Source organism: Psittacula echo, assembly GCF_963264785.1.
Source record: "Psittacula echo genome assembly, chromosome: 10".
NCBI lineage: Eukaryota > Metazoa > Chordata > Aves > Psittaciformes > Psittacidae > Psittacula > Psittacula echo.
This window is the reverse complement of record NC_137741.1, coordinates 12146507-12171665: the sequence shown is the minus strand read 5'-3', so window position 1 is coordinate 12171665 and position 25159 is coordinate 12146507. Positions and strand designations below refer to the sequence as shown.

At 39.3% G+C, this 25159-nt stretch overlaps 1 protein-coding gene across 1 annotated transcript; it reads left to right on the top strand.

The window, feature by feature from the left end:
* Positions 1 to 12673: 12673 nt before the first annotated feature.
* SLC27A2 (solute carrier family 27 member 2) lies at positions 12674 to 24174 on the top strand (the record flags this gene model as incomplete). The annotated part of the gene is given in 14 exon segments (XM_080626751.1): positions 12674 to 12720; positions 12722 to 12832; positions 12834 to 12975; positions 12979 to 13082; positions 14599 to 14825; positions 15976 to 16134; positions 16642 to 16766; positions 17687 to 17764; positions 17768 to 17797; positions 17801 to 17881; positions 18225 to 18322; positions 19722 to 19819; positions 22278 to 22408; positions 23529 to 24174. Coding segments are annotated over 14 exon segments (1608 nt in total). The 3' UTR covers positions 23706 to 24174.
* Positions 24175 to 25159: the final 985 nt, after the last annotated feature.

The window sequence follows — 25159 nt, the reverse complement described above, 5'->3', positions numbered from 1 at the left end:
TTACTTCCTACTTACCAATTTATGTCATTTATTTAATAATAATATCGAATAACTAAGTTTAAGCTAGTCCTGCTCAAATGTTTGTTATTTGATTCAGTTGATTTTGCTAAGGTCTACTCACACTGACCTTCTAAAAAAATTAATGATTGGCTTGTGGCTAAATCCAAAGGTCTTGCTTCTTTCTCTGTCCTTTTCAACTTAATCAGCTAGTTTTGGACCTTTGGATCATTCTTTATCAACTCAGTTTACATAGTTTTTCTGACTCTGCACAACACTTCTTTTTCTACTTACTACTTATGTTTGATCCTTTACAGGGTCCCTAAAATTGTCCTGGCCATCCTCGCAATGAGCTTTGTGCTGAATGCTCCATCATTTTTTATATTTTTCTGCTGGACTGCATTTTTTCTGCTTACATTTTTTCCAGTGAAAACATATCTCAAGGGTCTGGTTTTTCCTTTCTCAGGGGTGGCTCCTCCTGGACATATGCCAATCTTCATTTAAGTACAGTGAAAACAGAAATTCTTTCGTTTTCCTACTGTTGTGGTTTAAGCCAGTCGACAAATCAGCCACTCAGTTTCTACTCCCCCCCACCCCACCCCGTAGGGATGGGGAGGAGAATTGGAAGAATGTAACTCCCACTTGTTGAGGCAAAAACAGTCCAGCAACCAAGGCACAACACAAACCACCGCTGCTACCACCACCACCAACAATGACAAGAGAAATAACAAGGGAAGAGAACACGGTACCACCCACCGAAAACGAGCCCGACAGGGCAGAGAGCATGCCCTTCCGGGTTACTCCCGGTTACATCCCCGGGCATGACGTGCTGTGGTATGGAATACCTCTTTGGCTAGTTTGGGCCAGGTGTCCTGTGCCTGCTTCCTCCTGGCCTCCCCTCCTCCCTGGCAGAGCACGAGACCCAAAAAGTCCTTGGTCAGAGTAAATGTTCTGACCAGCAACTGAAAACATCGGTTTTATCAGTACTATCCCCAGGCTGAAAGTCAAAAACACAGCGCTGCACCAGCTACTAAGAAGGAAGAAAAGTAACTGCTGCTGCTGAACCCAGGACACCTAGTCGCACATTTGTGGTCTGACCTTGAAACCTTTACTCATGGCAAATAGTATTTTCCTTCCAGCCTTCACTGAGTACCAGTCATTTGACCCCCAGGTTGCCATCACATGGGCCTTGATACCTACAATGCTATCAATGCCCTGTCTAAAATGCACTGTAGTGGTATCCCTACACTTCTTTCATCACTTGACCATCTTCTGGGTCACTTGGAAAAAGAATTCATTCATCTCCTTAAAGCAGTTACTTACTTACATGTTTCTGCTTACATGTTTTTATTCCTTAACACCCAATATGGACTTCATCCACTTTGCATTCATGGTGCATAGAAGTGTCATTCTTCACACTTCCCTCTTTGGCATCAAAATGAGAGTTCTCTTGCTTTTTGTATACTACGTAGCTCTTTGTATTTTGTTCTTCCTCTTCTACAAGGGGCTTCATCTACCAATGTACATTTTAACAGTGACATAAATCATACAGCACCTGTATTGATTATTCAAATATACATAAAGCAAAGATCATTCATCCAAATAGGAGAAAGTTACTTAAACATGTGTTTGACTAAGAAGGTGCTGAGCTCTTTGGATCAAAACTCTTATTATAAAGATCACATCATTAATGTTATTACACATCATTGCTAGAATTTTTATAACACCCTAAAAGCCCAAAAGCTTGCCAGTTATTTTCAAAATTATATGCTGATCTAGTAAAGGTATTTTCTTCCACTGCAAACCTCACCTCAGTACGGAATTCTAACTTGAAATAGGAACAAGAGCTTCACATTGCTATTGAGATCTGGCCTACAAAGATTAACTAGGAAGTTATTTGCTGGGGTTTTTTAATGGATTTCTATGCATTTTTTTTTTTAATATTCCATCCATCATTTTTGAGTGACATGAGGTGCCTTGCAGGCTTATATAAAAACCATCTAATTCTGATAACCAGATAATACATTTAAAGCAATGTGGTTAATGAAGAACAACGTTCTGGCCCAAGAGCATTAGAGATTAAGATATTAAGAAGTAAAATTCTAGTTTAAAACCACAAAATTAGAAAAAGAAACAGGAGATACACATTAGAGAGAAGCTACCCTTGGCAACAAGATCACTGAAGACCAAAGTATAAACCTCAGCTATGTCTCAGGACAGTACTGGATCTCAGCCTCACTTATCTTTTTCTCTAACACTTTTTAACTCTAACTTTCTCTCTACTAGAGAAACAGAAGTCTCAAGGGATTATACTGCAGTTTAAATGTGAATTTTCATCTGTTCAGGAATTGAAGTCCTCAATTTCTGCTGTTTAGATTTGTAATGTGGTATAGCAGCATGCCTGAAGTGCTTGAGGGACATGATGTTTAAGGTCAAGGAGCAGTTTACCCCTTCTTTCCAGTATTTCTGCTGTGTTACTGATTAGAACAATTTGGTGTAAGATACCTGTGTGAGCTGGTCATAACATTTACATATATTCAACAATTTTTTCTTACCCTTACTTTTTCTTTACTTACAGAAACCTGCTCTGTTCAACAGTAAAAATGTCAGAGATTTCAGTTCCTTCTAGTGCCTTGTCAAGGATACTGCTTGCTGAATCCCAGTACCCACAAGAAAAGAATTTGGCACAGCAAACCTTATCTATTAGCTATCAGGAACAACATAGAAGAATCCAGTATGCTTCTTAGAAAGCAAGTTTCAGACTTCCTGAAGTTCAGAAGTCTGGACTGTTCCAGTTGGGAAGAATAAATGTTCCTCAAAATACTAAAATGACATTTTTTTCATTTCTCCTTTAAGCTCATAGTTTTGTAGTCAACTCTGAACTCTGAAAACAGTAAAAATATTTTGTTACATATAATTAAAACAATTTAAAAAGTATTTCACTCCAACTTGTGACATATAATAAGAACTGACAAAGTGCTGTTTTCAAGTCCTTTGACAGACATTAATTTTAATTTATTTAATTTTAATCTTTGACAGACATTTAATTTTAATTAAAATTTCAGGAAATTCTTTCTCCCTAATCTCAGCCTCACCAAACCTGATTTAAACTTTAAACTTTCTGACAAACTCTAAATGGCTTCTGCCCATTTTATCTTTTATAGTTATTGGAGGACAAATCCTGTAGCTCTCTGGAGATTTCTTGGAAGATTTTCTGTTCTTTGTTGTCAGGACATCTTCACTGTGTGACATGCTGACACATTCTTTGTCAGACTTGATGCAATATGCTACAACAGACTTTTGACTACAGAATGAAACATTCCTGTGAGTACAAGAACTAAGTAAAACTCTCTTTTTGTGCAATTCATCTGGTAAATGATAAATCATTATCATAAACTGGATGGTATTTACCATAATCAGAGGTCAGAATTTGTAAGGAATCTCCATTACATGGACATACTTGTAATGTATGGTAATGGTACACTGCAACCTTTCTGCTGGTTGGGGCACTTAATGGGTATTTTTCATTCCTACCCAGCCAGCTATTATCACGAAACATGTAGGAACTTAATACCATTGATACCTATGATCCTTTCTCAAATTTGTCTGAAAGCAGCCAACAGGTTCAAGTTACAGGGAGGGGAAGGAGGGAACAGACACAGACATATATACACATACACAACTCATGGTCATTTAGCCTCATATTCTCAGGAAGCAAGACTAAAACCTTCTTTGTCTTTAAGAAATCAAAAGATGAAAAAAACCTCTCCTGTTTATGCAAACTTTGCTCTTCATAGCTTTTTGTTAAAATGTCTTTAAAATTTCGTTGTAAAATGCAAAATCACATATACAATTAAATACATTTCAACATATGTAATTCAAAAGAACGTATTAATACTAACATGCATTGCACTAGATTTCAAGCATGTCTGATAATGTAGGAAATAATTTAACTTCTTTTTTGGGAACCAGGTAGCTGGAAAACTAGAAGGATGTAGAGAAACACAGTTATATACCCCTACCCAAAACAAGGTTCAGGAACTGAGCAGAGGAAACGGTACAGGTAATAGAGTTGTATGCATATGAAGAGCAGGACACTGGCCAGCAAGGAGACAGAAGTTCCAATTGAAATGGCAAACACAGTGCCAGAGCTCTGGCAAGAGAACTGTTAGACAAAACTTTTGGCTTAAAAGCAGTAAAAAAACCCAACAGTTTGGAACTTTGAGCAAATAGAATAGTCTTTGATGACTAAATACAGTTGATTCCAGGAAGACAGGACTTTCCACTGCCCTTCTGGCTACTCACAAATCTTGTTACATCATAGAAATGACTGATTTAATAATTCATTTCTTTCCCTAATAGAGCTTGCAGAAATCCTCATTCAGACTAGCTACACTGTATATGTACATAAACATGAGTACCAACGTACATTTGGTTTATTTTTAGATGTTACATTTCTATTATAGAAAGGTGACAGAGCTGAAGAAAGTTCTATGAAGGCAAAGGATTTGGTGATCATAATCCATGACATTTATACTCTGTCATTTCCAGAGGCAGTGCAGTGCTGACAACTGAAAAATGCAAGATGTTCATGCAGCAGAAGGCACATCGCTTGGTGGGATAGATTTCATTCAGACCAGTATTTCCATGTATACAGCAACATGATCTGCCAACATTTTCTAGGGTCAGTCCTGTGACAGTACTTTCTCTCAGGGTTGCCAAGTGAACTTCATGGCTCCAGGACATTTGAAATCTCTTGAATCTCAAATACATGCTCTTGCGACATAGCCTTTTGAACATTCCCATTTAAAATTTGAAAACCTCATCACATCGTTCTTGAAAAATATATCTAGAAATAATTAATAAAACTTTGCTGTGACCCTGAAATAACAACTGCATCCAGTTTTCTTCTCACTCCCACTGGAGTTAAAACTGCAACTATATCACATGCATCTGAACAACAGTTTCAAAAATTCTGGTTCTTTTAATCATTGCATGAGTGGCAACTGCAAGTAAGCTGCTGGCTTCCTAATGTGAAGGGGTTTTGCATTATTTTTGTGGCAATACATAGCATTTGTTCCACTTGTTTTCTTTCTTGGAAGAGACAGGAATCCTTGACTCTCCAATAATCTCTTATCCATTCCAAGCTTCCAGGAGAGGACAGCCCAATGCACCAAGGTTATTAGACCTCTGTTTACTTTAGAGAGAATGCTACAAAAGCCAGCTTTCCCCTGCTTCTCCTTTCTACACGGAACACAGAATGCCTTGAAGAGACTCCTGACAAGAGAAATAAGCCACAGAACCTCAGTCATTGTGTGCAGTTTCCTGAGCTTTTGAATATTTCCTTTGACAGACAAGCAATTAGTTACTATTTTCTAGCATATGCATGCAGTTTATTCATGTGAAAGAGGTTGGAGTACCCTTAGATTAGACTAGATGGCAGATCTTGTCTGTTCGGTTTGCTACTGCTCAGTAAATAAGGCTGTAAGAATAAAGCCTCTCCCGACGCCCTTTTTCTTAGAAAACACAGTTCCTTGATAAGCGTATTTCGATAAGCATATTCCATTACTTGATGCTCTTGCTGGATGCATCTATGAATGTTGCTCATACTGTAAAGCCTCTAAAAAGTTTGCAAAGTATAAGCTTTGATAGCTTATATAAATTAGACAAGTAGGGCTTTGAGTGTCTCCTTCAGAGGATTTCATAAATTTGCTACAAGTTTTATGCAGAAACTGATTCAAGCCTAAAGCTACTGGTTAAAAAACAACACTGGATTTGGACACATGGATGTCACTTACTCTTCTATCACAAATAAAAAAAAAATAAAAAATGGCACAGTCAAAATTTGGTGGAAAAGAGCAATTTTAAATTCTCCTGAGGTCAAGACTCAGCTAAGTTTTCTGCTTAATCCTTATGCTTTTGTCTTCCCTTGGCCACTTTAATTCTTGACAGGTAACAAGCCCACAACAAAGAGAGCAAGTAGCTGACTTGCAGTGACTGAGGTACCTGTACTAACCTAACTATCTGAACTCTGAGCTAACTTCTGCTGGCATAGCTCTGGAATGAGTTTGGCTGTGTGTCTGTAATGAACTACGAGAATTCAAAATCTATTTATGGGATGGAAACATTTTATCAACTCCATGAAAGAGAACTGAGCAAGGCCCCCTTTGGAATTCCTGTATTAGGAGATGAGGTAATTCCTGAGCTTTGACATCTCCCTTCCCTGATCTTGAAGTTTACATCTGTTCTGATGAATCCCAGCCATGTCCACTCAAGGAAGATGAGGATGGGCTCAGTGCCAAGAATCTAGTTACCATCCAACTCCAGGAATCTCTCACATGTTGCTGTGGAACATTACAATTTTGTTCCTAGAATTTCACACCAGTTGCTTCTAACACCTCTGCAACATAAAGATGAGTCTCACTACGAATCACACAGCTTCACTTAGAATTTCTTTAGCCAATCATAAATGAGCAGAGCTAAGACTAAGCTCCCCACTCAATACAAAGTAGTTTAAGATTTTTAACTTGAATAGCCTGGAAACACACACAGTATTGTACAGAGATTTGGTAGGCAATTTTCTAGCAGAACAAGCTCTTGGTTATAAAATGCCCATTTCTTAAAAGGGAAAGATTTCATTAAGAGGTTTCAGATCAAATTAATAAATTTAGGCAGAGCAGAGGAAAGGTTCCCTTTCCTTCCCTCACTTTCTAGACCAGTTTTCCACACAGGCTGCTGGTAAGACAGCACTTACAGTCTGCTGTAAGTGCTACATGTATGTTAACACGCCTTCTGGCTTTGCAGTAAAATGGTTGGATCTCCAACTAGGCTTTTGAAAATCAAGTCCCCTCTCAAAATACCACTTACACTTCTAGCCACTAGGCTAAGGTACTAAGTAATGATATGCAAGGAGGAGTAGCTAAGATCCATAGTTATTAATTGCAGACATAGTAATGGTATTTTCATTTCATGCTCCCCTACTAACACACCACTCACCTTCCATGGAGTGTAAGAGATCTTGTGTATGTCTACACTAGTAGTACCTCTATGCATGGCACACAAACCTGGACTATCTATATTGTTTGTCTAACACGTCATGGCACGTTTATTCCCAGCCAGGTTGTACCATTTTTGTCTTTTAAAAACCATGTAATTAACATAAAGGAACATAAAAGAGCTTGTGGCAGAGTACAGTAAGGTACCCTTACCCTTGATTTCTTGGAAATTCCAGGGTCACAGGAGCAGTTCACTCAGTGTGAAGGAGACATTTTTGGAGGTTAGTGATTGCAAAGTATGTCAGTGACCAAAGCTGTCAAATCAGCTGCAGATTGGACCAGCTCACCTAGCTGACCTTCTAGAAATCCTGATGCGTTACAAATTTGTGAGCATCATCCCTCAGAAAGTAGGGAAAGGTCTGGAAAAATACCAATAAACTGCTGATGTTAGCACAGTTTAAGTGGTGCCAGAGCATGTATTTCACTGACCTTCATCTCCTGAACCTCTGCCAGATAGGGAGGACAAAAACAGAAAGGCTTGAACTCTGCCATGAGTAGGTTCAGCAATTTATCTCTCCATAGACTATGAACTTGGTTCTTATGTATATAAAAATTATTTTGCCTTGTACCCCTTCCCAAGTGGGAAAAAAACCGAAAGGAGAATTACATGTAGCATGTAGGGAAGGGAGATCAAGGACTATTCTCTCTTCATCCCTTCCTTTGCATTAATCCTAATACCGGTATTAATATGACTCCTTGAGGAGCCAGTTCTACTCAATGAGTCAGATGAACTCACCCAGCAAAATACAGTTTTCTGCTGGCTTAGTGAGCTGAATTCATCACTGAAATGTTAGAAGAGCACCAGAGCTACAGCAAGGGAGACGGAGGAGATAGGAGGCCATGTAAGGAGGTGAGAGCAACAGAATCACCACTTTTGGCAGTACCAAATCAGATTCAGGACAACGTGTCTCTTCTGATTTCAGCCTTGCGGGGGTTGGAACTGGATGATCTTAAGGTCCTTTCCAACCCTAACCATTCTATGTAATATAGCAAATAATCCTTTAATAGCAACTATAGCAGCTGTGGATTTGAAGATGGGACAGAAAGGCACTTAAAACTGGAAACTGAAGACTAATTTAGCAATCCTGAAAAATACCCAGTTGGGGCTTTTAGTGGGAAGGGTCAGGTGAAACAGGTGAGAAAAGAACAAATTCAGCTGACCTGTTACACAGGTTCACTTAAGTCACAAATCACCCACTCTGAATCCCACCTGTCTGCCATCCATCAGTAATTAGGTAAGTGTTGCCTTGTGGTACAACTGTTGTCACTTCAGCTGGCTAGAATGCAGCATGCTGCTTTATACCGCTACAGTAAGGTCTCCCATCAAACCATTAAAAAAGTAGAAAATGGAACAGAAAAGTGAGGAGGATGTGTGCACAGAAAGTGGCGTAGCCTGGAGCATTCTACGTCTAGCCATCATAAGGAGTGCTGTGCTTTCAAGTGCTCCCTGTCCATGTAGCTTCCCCTTAGCTAACAGTACAGCAAGCTTGAAACCCAATTTAATACAAACTTCCAGTTACTTGTTACCCTCTGGTGACATCTCGTGGACCAAAGCAAGATACGCCTGCCTGCTGGCAAATCCTGCAAAGCCTCGAGTGTCTGAACTTGCAGATTAGAAGTCTCTTTCCCAAGTCTAAGGAACTCTGTAGCATCTGGCAAAGTTTAGCTTTATTTTTTCCTTCCTCTTCTGCTCTGTGGATAGTGCACACAAGCACTGTAGCAACAAGCTCCCTACAAAGAACTGAAAACAGAAGCAAAGGAAAGAGCAGAGAAAGAAACCAAGAAAACAGGGTAGTAGTGAATAAATCTCATTAACTATATTTTCTAATACTAAAACATATTCTAGTGTCTAAAGCTGAGTATAAGCAAGTGTTGAGCAATTAGGATTTCATAGGTTAAATCAAGGACAACCTATGCACTGCTTGCCACAGTGACAGATTACTGCAAATAATCAGCACCACATCACAGCTCATTGTACCCTGCAAATACTAAGCAACTAACACTCCTGGTAAGCCTGAGCATCATTCACAGGGGCTGGAACAGAAGACTAGGCTCAGATTCCAGTTGTGACAGTAAGAAATGGAAAAGCTAGTAGTACTTAGCTAAAAATATTAATTGATTTTTGGATTGTTAATTTTGGAGCCTCTATTTCAAAATACTTAGGCATTCATTATACAAGTTACATTTATGTAAGTTTATTATATAACCTAATTATATAAGTTTGAATTATAGCCCCATAATGAAGCAAAAAAATCACTTCTACACAAGAAGAAATACAGTCCCTTGTGACCTCTGCAGGCACCTTGACATTTGATCCATCCCCATGGAGGATATTGATGCTGAGAAAACAAAGAGTTCTATGAATGTCAGCTATCATGGAGCTATTATAGAAAGGCGTGTGCTTTTTCAAGTGCTTCCTCAAAGCGTTAGGAGACCGAAAGCTGGAAATGAGGACACCGGCAATGAGCATACATGGGAAGTCATAAACTCATTAACTGAGCATTCACTGAACCGCAGCAAGCTGCTGCAAGCAGCATTTTTAATCCACACAGCCCATGACAGCGCAGGCTCTGAAGGCCTGAAGGCAAGTGCCTCTGAAGGCACTGGCAAGAGGCCTTCTGCAAAGCCAGGTCCCACAGACAGACCCAACATAGGGCAGCAATGCCAACTGCCCATGGCGGGCCAAGCCCTCAACCTGTTAGCAGCACAGGCTCAAGCACACGTCTCCTGTAATCAACCCACCATAGGAAGCTCCACCAGCTCTCTCCAAAAATTCTGCATTTAGAGTAGCTAACGGGGGGGGGGGGGGGGGGGGGGGGGGGGGAGAAGGAAGATAAGGTATTAAATAGGGTTTACTGAACTACAAAATCCAGCAACCAACTAGTCAATTAAAAAAGCATTCCTTGTCCTTAACAATATTTAAATTGACACTTGGTTCAATGAAAATACTGAAGCTTACATACTGCAATTTACAGCCAAAGTGACAGTTGTTTGAGTAAAAATATATGGCAGTCCATAACATCAGTCAAGCACAAAATAATCTACCTACATTAGTAATTCCCTTACAAAAATAACTTAAAAAGAAGGGCACCAGCCACTTCAAAGTCACACCACCTCATATGTGACACATTTAATGATATATTAACCTCAAATAACATACAAATTAGCAGTTAAATACCTATTAAAACTGCTATAGCAATGAGAAATACTTGAACAAACAAAACTGTATCTAGCAGCAGACTAACACACCTTTACCCTCTGGGATTACTGGAGGAAAACACATTGTCCTGGTGTGCAGTGCTGACTAATTCCTAACAGGGCTTTAAAAAAATAAAATTTAGTGCTAAATCTAAAGCATCAGAAGGAATGCTATAGACATAGGTAGCTGGGGCTTGGCAAATGGTAGAGAAAATAACAGAAACTGAAGAAGTGTAGTTTGCTTCCAATTTGGAGGCCATCCAAATGCCTAGCAATACTGAAATAATTACTGTTTAAGCTGTTGAATTCTAGTCCCCATTGCTAGGTGATCGGCAAGCTAGCTAGCTCACCTGAAATCTTTGTACAGCTTAAAACCTTTATGAGGAGACTGTAATAGGAGGACAATGGAAAACGTTTATCTCAAGGAATAGCTTAGAAGAACAATGTATTGTGAAAAAGCTGGTCAGCAAAGCAAGTACTTGTGTGAAATTTTACATGTTTGGTTGATGTTTTGCTGTTTTTTTTTTTTTTTAATTAGTCCTGAAAAACGAGCAGCCAAAGGTCACTGAGGCACATTTATGATCAGTTAACCTGGAGCTCTTAGCTCTCCAGGGTAGTCAGAGATGTAACTGAAGAACAAAAGATTAGGTAAGAAAACTCCTCCTCAGAAAGCCTGTTGCAGGTCCCCAGCACAATATTGCTACAGGCTCTTATGAGCAAGAGGCTGGAATTAGTTACGGCAGCTCCACAATGCTTTGGAAAGACTGGCTGTGAACGTAGCCAGTAGGGTGACTAATCTCATACTTCTCCCGGGCAGTTACCATCAGATAAACAAGTTTTAAAAAATATTCTGCAGCTTTTCCAGCTGCGAAGAAACTGTTCAAAACAAACCAACCTGAGGCACCAGTTAAAAAGAGCAGCTCTGTTACAAAACAACTGTGAAAGCCCCTCTGATTTATCCCAAAGCTAAAGTCTAATGATAGTAAGAATTTACAGTAGACGTAATCAGTTAATTTCCACCTGCAGCAGCTCCCTGAAGCAAGCTCATCACTCAGTCCCATGAATTCTGGCACATGAGCAGGAGGATGTGGGCAGGAAAGGCAACACTGGCTGCTGGCCACTTGCAATCCATCAGGTCCAGTTTCAGGGGCAGAAGCTGCCTAGGAGGTCTGACCACAGCTTAACTAACAAGGCGGCTCTGCTCCCTCCCACCCCACTGGGACACCAGCACTTGTGTTGTGTTAGAGGTAACTGAAGCAAAGGGAATGCCTCTGGCAGGGGAAACAGAGCCTGCGGCAAGGAAGAAAGTTTCCTGGCAGATCAATGACCTGAATCAAATCACCTTGTGGTGAAAACGTATCAGATCTGACATAAAAGGGGAGCAGAAAACCATGAACAAAAGGCCAGAAAACTGCCCCCTTGGTGGCACTTAGCAAAACATAAAATCAAACAAAAAAACAAAGAAAAAGCAGTCCTTATTCACAGTAATGGCTCCCTGAACTTCACCAAGGAAATCACTGAGTTCTCGTCATGTGGTCCAGTCAGAAAGATGAAATTCCTGGAGTTTGCTTCAAGGTTGTCTGAGTAACTGTGTCTCTTAGCTTTAGACAAGAGCAAGACCAAGGCTGAGACTGTAAATTCCTTTTGTGCATCTAGAATACTAATAAATTTGAAAAGTTTTAACTAAGAAAAACATAAGACACACCCCAAGTTTTCAACTCGCCCGGGTATTGTTTACCACCTAGTGAAGAACAGCACCAGGGTTGGTACCAGAAGAGGTACATGTTCCCAGGGCAGCTCACCACTGAATCTGCCAGAAAACCTCATCCCACATATCTCCCGGTGTGAACCTTGACTGTAGGCTTGGCTGCCTTTGCTATTGGTGACTGTAGCTCCAAAAGCGAACGTGCATGTGGCCCGTATTCCACACATTCAGCCTCTGTCCTGATGGTAACTCAAGACGCCTACCTTACACCCTGAACTTGCGTCTCCTCTGCTACACCGCTGGGCCCAACCACTGGCACGGCATGCAGGAAGGGAGAAAGCTCAGAAGGCTGCGACTGCACCTCAGCATGCACCGCCTACAGCACTTCCATTCCCCACAGTCAGCGAGCATTCGCCCTAATTACAGTGGCGAGCGACTGCCATCTAATGAGACAGGCTGCCTGGGGCACCGAAGCGGGTGAGGAAAGATCGGCCAGGGGCGGTCAGTCAGGACACGCTGCGTGAGCGGGTTTGTGAGGCGGGCTCTGAGGACGCTCTGCGGGGTGGGCCCGGCTGTTGCTCCTTCCCGCCCTGGGCGCGAGGCGCGGCCGTTGGCTCTCCCCGTCCCGCCTCGGGCGCGAGGCGCGGCTGTCGGTCGTTCAGCCCTCGCGGCGCGAGGCGCTGGCGGCGTCATCGTTATCACCATCACCATGACCGCGATGGTCACGGTCGCGCTGCCCGCGCTGTGCACGGCGCTGGCGGGGCTGCTGCTCCTGGCCCTACCTCTTCCAGGACCTGCGCTTCGCCCTCACGATGGCGCGGGTAGCAAAGAGGGCACGCAAGTCCCGTGCCCGCCGGCCCGCCCAGACACTGCTGGACGGAGCACAAGCCGCTGCTGCTCCTGGTTGACGAGGTGTCCACCTACGAGCAGGTGGAGCGGCGCAGCAGCCAGGAGGCGCGGGCGTTGCGCGGTGCTGCGGCCTGCCTGGCGCTCCTCGTGGGCAAACAGCCCGCTTACGTCTGAGTCTGGCTGGGCTGGGCCAAGTTGGGCTGCGCCGTGGCGTGCCTCAACTCCAGCGTCAGGGCTGCTTCCTTGCTGCGCGGCCACCGTGCTGCTGGCGGCACCAGGTGAGGACAGCGCTGGCGGGAGCGGAGCAGAGCCGCGCTGCGCGGGGTTTTCGGTCGCTCCCCGCGGTGCCAGAGGGTGCTGGAGCAGCGGCACACGTTTTTCTGATGGCGTCCCGTCCTCTGAACGTGGATTTAGGGGTTTGAGAAGTTGCTGCAGGCCGGGTAAAGGACAAGGTTTGCACAGTGCACCGTGGTTTGGGCTACAAGGTGCAGGCTTTGAGCTCTGATACCTTGTTAGCCGCTCGATGAGGGTAACAAAGACCTAGAAATAAACCAGCCCTGAATCAACAAGGTTAATCACAGTTATGTTCACACAAATGTCCAAAGTAGAAATAACCAAGGTAATGCAGAAGAAGCTTCTTGCTGCAGCTGCACAGTGACTTAAAACACATAAAGGGCATTGCAGTCTATATAAAAGATTTTGGCAGGTCTCAGTTCAAAAACAAAGACATGAACCCATGTAGACAAACTCTGTTCCTTTTCCATAGAAGAGACTTTTGACATATTAGTATGGTGTAAGTGCTGCATTCTGTTCTGTATAGAGCAGAGACCTTATTTCATGCCCAGTCCTTTATACAGCATATGAATACATACGGTATGAATGACTGACCATAGGGGAAGTGAGAGATGTGCTTTATCTGCCTAGAGTTAACAACATCTGCATTAATATATACTCCATTGCAGCTTAGATAGTTGAACTCATTAATCTAGTTCATCTCTCTGAAGTATTTTATATGCCCCAAAACTTGAGTTCAAATGAAATCTTGTCCTTTTATGATAAATTTCTGGCCAAGAGTAAATTCTGTGCAATCTCTGAAGTTTCAAAATTAACCAGTATTTGAGATAGCATTTGTGGGAAAAGCTGTTGTGCAGAATAGGAAATGTATTTTTCCTTCTTCTATAACATCCTTGCCTCAGATTTTCTAAAAAAACTTTCAGCTGTGAGGAAAAAAAGTAACAGAAAAAATTGAGCTTAATTAATAAAAAGGTACTACATTCTTGACTGCATTAGTGATTGCTAGACATCATGAGAGGAAAGAAGTCTAGCTCTTTTCTGTTGGACCTCAATTCTGTCGTTATTAAGTTGTATCCTTTATTTTGCTACTCCACACAGAAGATCTTAAAGAACTTCACCATCACATGCTTGAACAAATAAGTTTCTGAAAAGAAATATTCTTAAGTCATTAAAACAGTTTCTATGTTATTAAAGTTACTCGTATCTACAATAAAATACGAATTTAAAAGTTTATTGGAGGGTGATTTATTTCAGTGCAAGTTTATTGGGGGTTATTTATTGCAAAGGTGCTAGCTCATTAGATACTTGCATAAAAGGCCTTATTTTATCTACTTCATGCCTGATGATGTCAAAGGAGCCCAGCTCTCCTCCCATCTAGCTTTACGCTGCAGTGCTGGAGAGCAGGGGTGGAATGGAAGAAGGCAGGCCAGCTGTGCTGATATTTTGAGGTTGATGCAGTGATGTATAGTTCACAGAATAATACAAAATTTTTTATACTAGTTTTTTCTCCTTAAGTACTTTCTACTTAAGTACTAAAGAAATACTACCATTCTTGAAGAAAGAAAATGTTGAAGTTTATTATTTAAGCAAGACATCTGCTACAGAGGGAGTTGAGAGCTTTCTTGATAAAGTAAATGCTGCCTCAGATGAACCTACTCCGTTGTCCTGGAGTTTAGATGTAACCCTTAAAACTCCTGCCATGTACATTTATACTTCTGGTACTACAGGTAATGCAAGTTCACAAAACCAGGCCATACATTCCTCACAACATTGTGTTTTTTTAGTAAGGAAAGAGAATGAATTACTTTACATTAATTCCTTCTCTCGTTCATTCCTCCCAGGAAACTGAAAATTTGATACCTGTACTAAAACCAAAATCACATAGAATATAGGCTGACTTTAAGCACTAAATCTGGGGGGAGGGACTTAAGTAAAAGCTAATCAAACAGGAAAGTTTTATATCAGTAAGGTCACGAGATAGCAGATACATCTTATCCTTGGAGACACTACTGGCCCAGTGTCTTGGCACCAACCAACTTGGATCATGACCTATAAATGCTGGCCATTAAGTTTTTGGGTGTCAAGAGCACCAAAAATAGCAAGGGCACCACGAAATACAGCTAGTCATGGCCCCTGTACAAAACTGCAGCTGGTATAGAAGCAGCAGCCTGTTCTACATAAAGGCATCTAGTGTTAAGAGCACTGAGCCACAGCAGAAACTGGGTGACAAGGATGAAGACAAAACCCAAAGGCACTCAAACGTACAGCTTCATTAGGAAGAATAGCATATGCCTTTATACTAGTCTTTGAGCCTCTTAGAGCCGGAACTCCACTGGAAGGGAGGAAGTAGAAATCTTAAGTCCTATTTTGGCTGCACAAGGCAAATGAGCTTCACCCTTGTTAACGGCTCTGACATACCTGTTCTTACAGAATAGGCAAGCACTACCATCATTTTGTCTTCTAGCACTTGTTCCAACAAGTAATTAGTTCAACTGTATCTGATAGCAAAACAAGAAGAGGTTTAGTAGTATGAATTTCAGTTTCAGCTAGGGTGATTTGGAGCTGCAAGGAGATATGTAATGCAAGAAGAGATGCAAGATTTGAGATTAACCTCTGTTTTAGCATTTCTGTTTCCTTTGCTCAGCATACTGGATTCTCCAAACCTCATTTCCTCACTCTCTAGTTACTTGTTATTCCTAGGTACCATAGTATTAGTATTAAGGCTAAACACCAGTGTATTGCATAAATGCAAGCTGCATACCTCTAGAATTAACACTTGCATCAGTGAATGAGAGAAATCTTGTCTTAAGGTCTTGTGCAACTGACTGGTCGTGGATTTTGTTCAAGTTACACATCTTTTTGCTTGACTTTAAACAGGTCTTCCCAAAGCTGCAGTGATTAACCATGAACGCATAATGCTAGCTTGTGGTTTGTTTGACGCTGGCAATGTTACCTCTGAAGACATTGTGTATACTACTTTACCACTCTATCATAGCTCTGCTCTCCTCATTGGAGTCCGTGGATGTATCATGAAAGGTACCATGCACTTGACTAATATGAATGAAGATGTTACTGTGCCGAATTCATGATCACAGATACAGTAAGCCTTTCCCTACTTACCAAACTTTGAGATTAAATACTTGGTTATACATGTCTCTGTTACTTTGTTGACTACTCTGTAAGTCAAGAGACATTTGTTTCTTGGTTGCAGTCACATGACTCACACAGATCTTAACCCTGTGCAGATTTTATTTCATCTCCTGGACAAATGCTATCTTACATGACAGCTTTTTTACAGTTTAAGGTAAATTAGTACTGGGTTTCATCCCCAGTAATAGCCTTTAACTTCTGATGAATAGAAATAGAGCTTAAACCAGTCATTCAGCATGGATTGTATTTCAGTATATTTTAGGAAAGAACTTTCAAAAGCTATCTAACCCTAATTCTACAGGTTTTCTAATGTTATGCTAAGAAATTCAATATGGTCTTACAATATAATAAGAATTGTTCAATCTCTTACTTGTTTTACTTTTTTTTACGCAGGTGCAACTGTTGTTTTGCGTGCCAGATTTTCAGCAAGCCAGTTTTGGGATGATTGCAGAAAATATAATGTGACAGTAATACAGTATATTGGGGAAGTGCTTCAGTATCTATGCAGTATGCCACAGGTAACATTAACTGCCTTTTTATTTCCTTTGCTAATTAAACTGCTGTGAATATTTGTTATATTATGCTTAATCTAACCATAAGGGGAAGAGGAAGAAAAAGCCCAGCAAAAACTTTCCCTAACAAGGTCTGTAAATTTCATTGCATACTACTAACTTTTTTCAAGAAGCCAATATATATTTTAAAACACTCTTCATGCCTTAAAATATGATTAAATTATGTAATAAAAGAAACAGTTGAAGCAAAAGGCAGGAAATGAGACAAATGAGTCTTTCCATATTTTTACTAAAATTCTGTCTATTGTTACTCATTAGCACATTAGATATGTTTATGAATTAAGAGATCAGTACTTCCTATTGCTGAGGATAAATACAAACAAAAAAGAAGGCATAAATGGACTGCCATCCTCACTGGTTATCACTTCTCTGTGTAAACAGAAACATAACAGCGCTATTCAAAGTGCTATGAAATGTGGCAATAGAATTTTAAGCAGGCTCAATCCTGCACTTACAATGGTAGAAGAGATTTCCTTTTTCCACCCAAACACCATTTTACAGGATTTAAATCCTGTAAACACTTTGTTGAATTCAGGGTTAGACTCTTCTGCAGATGGTCACCACAAGGCTTACAAACAAAATAGTTTAATAGTGCCTGAGTTTCATTTTGGATTTTTGCATAGAATTTTTTGTTTCTGTCTTCATCCAAATCACATTAACTACAGTTAGATGTATAGCCTAATTCGCTCAGTAACTTCTTTTCCATTTCCACATCAAAAACATTAGCTTAACTGTAATGATTTTTGCATAAATTTTGCTTCAGAATATGCTCAATACTCCTAAAGTTTCCTTCAAAGTTTTCCAGAAGTAGAAATTGTGCCTTCACTCAGAAGAAATGTGAATTCATGACTGTTTCTTGTTTCTAGAGAAACAATGATCAGGATCACAAAGTCAGACTTGCCATAGGAAATGGAATAAGGGCTGATGTTTGGAGTGAGTTTGTATGAAGATTCGGAAATACTAATATTTTGGAATTTTAGGCATCAACTGAAGGAAATATTTCTTTTGTTAATTACACTGGAAAAATTGGTGTAGTGGGAAGCGTAAACGGCCTGCAGAAGGTAAGAATAACAACAAAACATGGCATTTTGTCCTTCTTAGCAAAGTTTGGTATATTGCCATGGGCATATACCACGCTACTTGTATGACAAGTTGGGAAGAACCCAAGGCTGTTACGAGTTTGTTCAGGGAGAAGATTCTCCTCAATTACAGTCTATAGCTGCCCATGCTAGATAACACAGATTCTGCTTGCTAGTTCAGCTAGATTTAGACTCGACACATTCAGTTGAAATGTGATGAATTTGGCTCCTATTAAATAGAAAGATGACTGTGCAGTATAATTCTGAAATTACTTTTCAAAGATTGAATATTCATGTTTGTATACATTTTGCAAATTTTCACTAGAAAATCTTATGCTATGAACTGATTAAATATGATGTAGAGAAAGACGAACCAGTCCGAGATAAAAATGGATATGGCATAAAAGTGCCCAAAGGTAAAAAGTTAATTCCTTAAAAATTTCAGAAAAGTATGTACTTTTTAAATTACATCTCTTCACATCACTTCTATCTGGGAAGATGCCAAGTTTTTAAATACAAGTTAGAAAATATGTAACAAATCACATACTACTGTAATACACCTTAACAGAATGGTACAGTACAGTGGGAAATTCAGCATCTGTGTACATAGATTTTAATAACTTGTCTAATTAATAATGGTCACACTGACATTTTTGAGTACAGATCTTTACTTTCAGGAGGAGCTATTTAATTCTTCTCAAGACTTTGCACTTAGCATGCCACTAAAGAAACATTTGCAAAATAGAAAGCAGTTCTCTTTTCCAGCAGTGGCTGAAACTTTTTGCCATTGGCAATAGAGAAAGCAAACATGAAAATACATTTGTTATGATATATTTTAATACCAGTTTTCATAGGAGGGGGCTGTATATTGGCACAGGCGAGCCTGTGTTTAAACCAGGTACTTGTGATACTTTTGATTTTGTTGCATTTTTTTACATGTGTCGTCATTACTGTGAGTGAGGACAGAAATGCTCACCTTCTCTGTGCATAAGAGAAAAGGTTGACAGGTTACCAACGGTGTTAAATTCTCACTGCTGAGGAATATACCAGCTATGTTAAAAGCATCTGCCCCATAGGTATACTCTCCTATGCCAACTCTCCCTATGCAGTCTCTTGAGCTGGGAAGAGGGGGGATGCATACACATACATTCAATTTTTATATAAATGCACCCAGTGTTTAAGTTGCTGAACTGCAGGGACATGGAAAATACCTGCAGTGTAAGAGAGAAACCCATGAAAAAATGTAAAATCCCAGGCTTGATGGGGACAGACTATAATTTATTTTGTGTAGATAGAATTCACTCCAGTGTGTAACATCCATGCAAAGCTTTGGATAACATGGAGTTGATTTTCAGTTTACAGAAATACACAGCTGTTCCTGCTCCCTTTGTAAATTACTCCAGCTCTAGCACATGAAATGCTAAAGAATATACTAAGCAGCCTTTTGGTCTATTTTGCATTCAAAGTAAGCAAACTGAACTGCAGTATTTGGTTCCTAAATCCTGCTGAATCTTTTGGTTGCGGGATAAGGCTGCCTTGTGCCAACTGAGTTACATGTAAGTTACATTTAGTTAGAGTCATTTTAAGCATGATCAAACTAACTGTGTGAAGTTTTTCTGAGATCTGAATAATCTGGAATGCATTGTTGAATTTTTGGCATGTTTTTTACTACTTCTGATAAGAAGTTCCTTGTTTTAGCACAAAAGTGCTTTCTGATCTCAAGCTCAGTGGTCAGCCTATTGTGAAGTTCAACATTAAAACACTGGAGGTCTCTGTTTGTGATACACATAAAAATCATGACTATCAACTACTTATTTTCTAGGTGGAAAGGGGAAAATATTTCTACAACTGAAGTTGACGATGTTTTAGGACTAATTGACTGTGTTCAGGAAGTTATTGTATATGGAGTATCTGTTTCAGGTATGAGTGAAATACTTGACATTTCAACAAAAGAATTTTTAAATACATTAACAAAATACAAATATACGGAACTGCAGGGTATAGGTGGCCTTACTTCAACTTACTTTTCATAAGCTACAATTGATACATTACATCATTTAAATAAATGCAATATTAATCAGAAAAAAAAAGCAAAACAACCAACCAACCAAACATAGCCAAAGCTTATATTAAAGTAGTATGACAAATACTACCAGGAGAATACAAGAACATGTGAGATGGCATGGAAGAAATTGCTTTCTCCCTTTTTCACCTTTCTTTAACAATCTTAAGGAATGCAAGTTCTGAGACGTTTGCTGCCTGTTTTCTACTCAGAAATGTGTGAAATCTTTTGTTAACTTTTTAAACGCTTATGGCAGGTGGTTGTTTTTTTTTTTTTTTTTTTTAATTTGAGAGGCACTGCTGCTAAAGGCAGACTCCCAGAAATACTGGAAGCCAAAAGAGGGAACAGAGAACTTTACTTTCCTGTCTCCTGTATTTTGGAGGTACCTTCCTGGCCATGTTCCTAACTCATCTAGATTGACAGGACTCCCGTATAGCTCCTCACTGCATCTGGACTGTGATGGATGGTTAAAATGGAACCAATTCTCACAGTGTAATGTTGGGATCTGAAATCAAACAAACAAGGTTAGATTTGACTGAAATCCTGAGCATCATGTTGTGCAAATGGTTTGGACTAGGTACATCGTATGTTGCATGCCCTTCGAGTAGCCTAAGGAAGAGAAGGATGAAGAATTTTGGAGCCCCCATTAACTAAGGTAGCAGATGTTAACAGGTGTAACAGCTTGATTATTAACTCATTAACAGTATTAATTAACAGGTATCACACTTGTCCAGAAAGATTTCCTATTTATATATATTATATTATTATATTATATTATATTATTATATTATTATTTATATATATTAGACTATGGTACATCATAACATGGCTCAAATGAGTGACAATTTTTGAATTGAAAGGCATGTTAGAGACACCACTCTTCCTACATCCACCATTTATTCCCTATGTGATTCTTTTAATGTTATGATCCACTTGCTATTTCTTCTACTAAAAGTGGAAGACATGAGAACAGAAATGCCCAGTGTTTCTGAGGCTTAAAAAGACTGTTCATAAAAAAAGATGATCTATTAGAATAGTGAATTTAATTCAAATAAATACTTTTTTTTAAATCATGTATGTCTCTGCCATACCTGTTGATCTAAAAAGCCTCTCTCTTTAAATCACTCTTATTTTCAGCTGTTTTGTGGTAGAAATAAGCATACATCTGTCCTAAGAGACATTTCAGAAGAAAGCTAACAACATAAATGGTTTAGAGTTCTTTATGTATTTCTCAGATTACACTCTAGGACATGAGGAAAACATGCTGTTATTCTCAATGCTCTTGTAACACCCACATAGAAGAGCTGTTAATAACCAATTATGAAAACTTTACAGTTAAAAAAAAAGGTTATCTTCTTATATTTGTGTAAGAACTGGGTGGACTGTGTTTGGGGTTTCTTTGTTTTATATGGCACAGAAATATTTGTACTTTATTAAGGTAACTGGGGGTGACAGTATTTATCACCAGAGAACTCATTAATTCAACACTCTAGATTTTGACTAAACAAATTGGAATGCCAGGTGTCAGCAGTACAGGGTGTTAAAGGCAAACAGAAACAAAACTCAAACTGAAAAAACCCTGATCTTAAATTAGCTTATGTTTGTGCTTTTCTGTAAGGATTAGATTCTACTTTCTGTTTTCACTTACTCCCATACGCAATTCCGTGAAAGCATGCATATGGTTGTAATGTAAAACTTTGTATAAGAATATTAACTATTTCTTCTTGCATTACCTGTAATCCTAGAAAAGGGAATACCAAGAGTTTTGTGGTTTAAGTGGCATCCCATCCCTCAACCACCAAAGCAGGAGAGAAGAAGCCCTCTCAGTATGAAGTTAGGCAAGTAAAAAAATCTGAAGTTCTTGGATTTTTGCAGCATTCATGTGGTAATAAACAATGGTAAACTTGGTATTATTACTTTTTGTCCTATTTCTGCATGGATGAGCTTGTCAGTATAAGCATGTTTACGATGATGTATTGTAAAGCAAATTAGCTCACACAGTTAAATGCTGCTGCAGGCAGACTTCTGCCTCAGAGTACCAAGAGCTGATTTTCCAGAGTCTTTCCAAAGACTTTCAAAAGATGGATGATTTTCAGAATATCTGCCATCTGTAGTTCTGATGCTAGGCTTTAAAAACAGTTTGGCATCTAGCCTGGTGAAGCCTTAAGAAAATCTAATCACTTAGATGTCTAAAGGAAAATATGTTAGAATGTTTTCTAAAGTGGCTTAGAAGGCAAAAAACAAAAACAGAAGAGCTTAGTCTGAAGTTCAGATTCATGTATGAAGTATAGTTTTGTGCTGTCATTATTCCTTCAGGTTATGAAGGCAGAACAGGAATGGCATGTATTCGACTAAAGGAAAACTCTGAATTTAATGCAGAAAGTACTTACAGACACGTTAAAACCCACCTTCCAAAACATGCAAGACCTCGTTTTATAAGGATTAAGGTAAACCAATGTGCCTAAGTAGCTTTTGTGTGTCCATCCGCATTGTGTTTCCTCTATTTTCTATGAGGACTATGGACTTCCTACTTAACACTAGCAATTCTCAAAAAGGCTTCTTTTATCTCTCACTTGCTCTTGTCATTTACCAATATGAAAGTACAACTGCACCCAGATGTTTCAGTTCAGCCTGAAAAAAATCAAGGTGCATGAGCAATTACAGGATACCTGTCACATTTTAACATTTGAAATCAGGAAATTCTCTTGGAAAATAGATTTCCTATTGTATTCCTTCAGCACAGTAATACGGGTGTGTTCTCCCTTTAGTGTAGCTCCCTCTACAGATTGTTGTGTGCAAAACAAAGATCCACACACAAGCAAAAGCTTGCAAGAATGTTTTTTGCGACAAAGGCCTTATATTTTTATTCTACCAGCGAGTAAGTAGCCAAATTCTAAACTGAAGTTTAACTTACATTAGGGAAATGTTGCAAGAATGTCACTCCCACCATACTTCTCAAGTTATTTAAAATAAACATTGCTCCTTTGAGAAATGCTGCATATTCACTGGGGTGATTCAAGAGGACTAACACAGAGATACTAGCATGCCTGCCTGTTTAATCAGCCTTAAACTTTTGAGCTCTACAAACAAAACAGTTGACCAGTTAAGGCAGTGGTTTGTCTTGCCATTCCACATAAAGTGCAGTCTTTGTCACTCTCCAACTGCCATTTTCTTCATTTTGCTGAGAAAAAAAATCTGTTGTTTTTTGATCTGAGAACATAATTAAGTATTTCTGGATAAACCCCTTGATTCTGTCTGACTAAAAGTTAAAAAGTTGTGTTTTCCTGCCTCTTTCAAATCAAATAGTAAGGTAAGCCTTTCATTAATGTGTCTGTGGCCCAGCACTTTCAGAGTAATTACCGCACCATTCAGAGTAATTACCAGCCCACATATTCCAAAGTCGGGTTATTTCTGATGAATTCAGATAGTTTAGACCTCTATTACTGAGGCTTCAACTTCTGTGCTGTATGGATTTTCTTTAAATATGATTCCCTTTAAATTTAGGAAATCTACTTCCCACAATTATATGCTGGCATTGATAAGTAGAGATGTAATTTTGTGTTTTAGAGTGCCATTGAACTTACAGCAACTTTTAAGTACCGTAAAGTACAACTAATGGAGGAGAGTTTCAATCCAGCAGTCATCAAAAATCACCTATATTTCCTAGATGACGGAGAAAACCTGTATGTACAAATGACCCAGGACATTTATAACTCAGTAAAAAACCATGACCTCAAATTGTGAGCAAGTAAAAAAAAAAAAAAAAAAAACCAAAACAACCTGTGTGTTATAATACTCAGTTTTTAAAGTATCTGCTATTGTAACCTTGCCAGGAAATCCTGTTTATTAATATTAGCAACTATCAGTATCTGAAATAAAGTGTGAATGTGAGAAGCAGAACTTCACCAACTCTATTTGTATCTTAGCCTGGCTTCTTCTCTCCTTCATGCTTTGAATCTTGTCTACCTTCCAACTGTGTATAGAAGTATTGTTAATGCTGTGAATGTTAATACTGTGCACCTAAGCATATGAAAGTGGGTACAATGTCACACATCTTTATACAAATAATTTATATTAAAGGGTGATCCACTGCATTAGTAAGAATTACATCCCTCAGTCAAAACCACAAAACTCATTATAAAAGACCATTAAACTTACAGTTGTCTAAATTAACTAATTGAAAAAAGTCTGCATAGATGCTTACATTAACTTTTCTCCATTGCAGCAGAGATGTCCTCTTATTTTTCATGCACCAAATAATACATACACAGAATGAAAACAATTTATAAGAGCTAAGATATATTTTCCTTTGGGTGCAAAGAGAGTGATGTCAGGCCAGACACTTCATAAAAAAGTGAGGCTTAGATTTCCCTAGGATTTAAAAAATGGCAAATAGGGTTACAGAATGGAATAAAATAAATCTGTTCTTACTAGAAAAATTTAGCAAAATAAATTTTACTGCTCCTTGTAACACATGCTTCAATATACCCCACTGTGAGTTCAGGTGATGTTGTTTAAGGGTATGGAAATTGTTCTGGTTAACCAGATGCATTGCTTATATAACTTGAGCATAGTTGTACTCTGTCAGACTGAAACTATCTGGCTGAGTATGCTGCCTTCAAGATGGGGTGATTGTAGGTGTCTGGGAACAACTATGAAGGCAGCAAGCACTCAGCAGTGCTTTCCCAGAATAACCTCCTAGCAATCATCATGCTTCCTGATTGAACAGTATAAAACTGCCCTCCACAGATTTTTCTGCCCCCATTTTTAATTACTCTTGAAACACATGTAAATCATTGGCCTGTTGTAGCAATGTTTGTTTGCTGCATAGAGACCCTTTCTTCTGTAATGCCTCTTAATTCTTCTGTTATGAGAAAGGGTGAAATATCATTCCTAGTCTCTTTCCTCATGCCCTTGTGTTTTACAGCCTTTAGGTAATGCTGAGAGGCCACAGGTGCTTAGCAAAGGCCCCTGCTCTTGCACACCAGTGCACTGTCACTGATTAGCAGAGAGGGGAGCAGGGCTGCTCTGTTTTTAAACTTGGCATGTTTTAAAATTGCCCTAATACAGCAAAATCTCATTGAGAGGTTGCACCCTTCATTTTGCACAGTTCAGAACTGATGCTGACATTGTACACACAGAGCCTCTCAATGGTTTAAGTCAAGGTATTTAAAAATACAGTGCAAATACAGGACTGC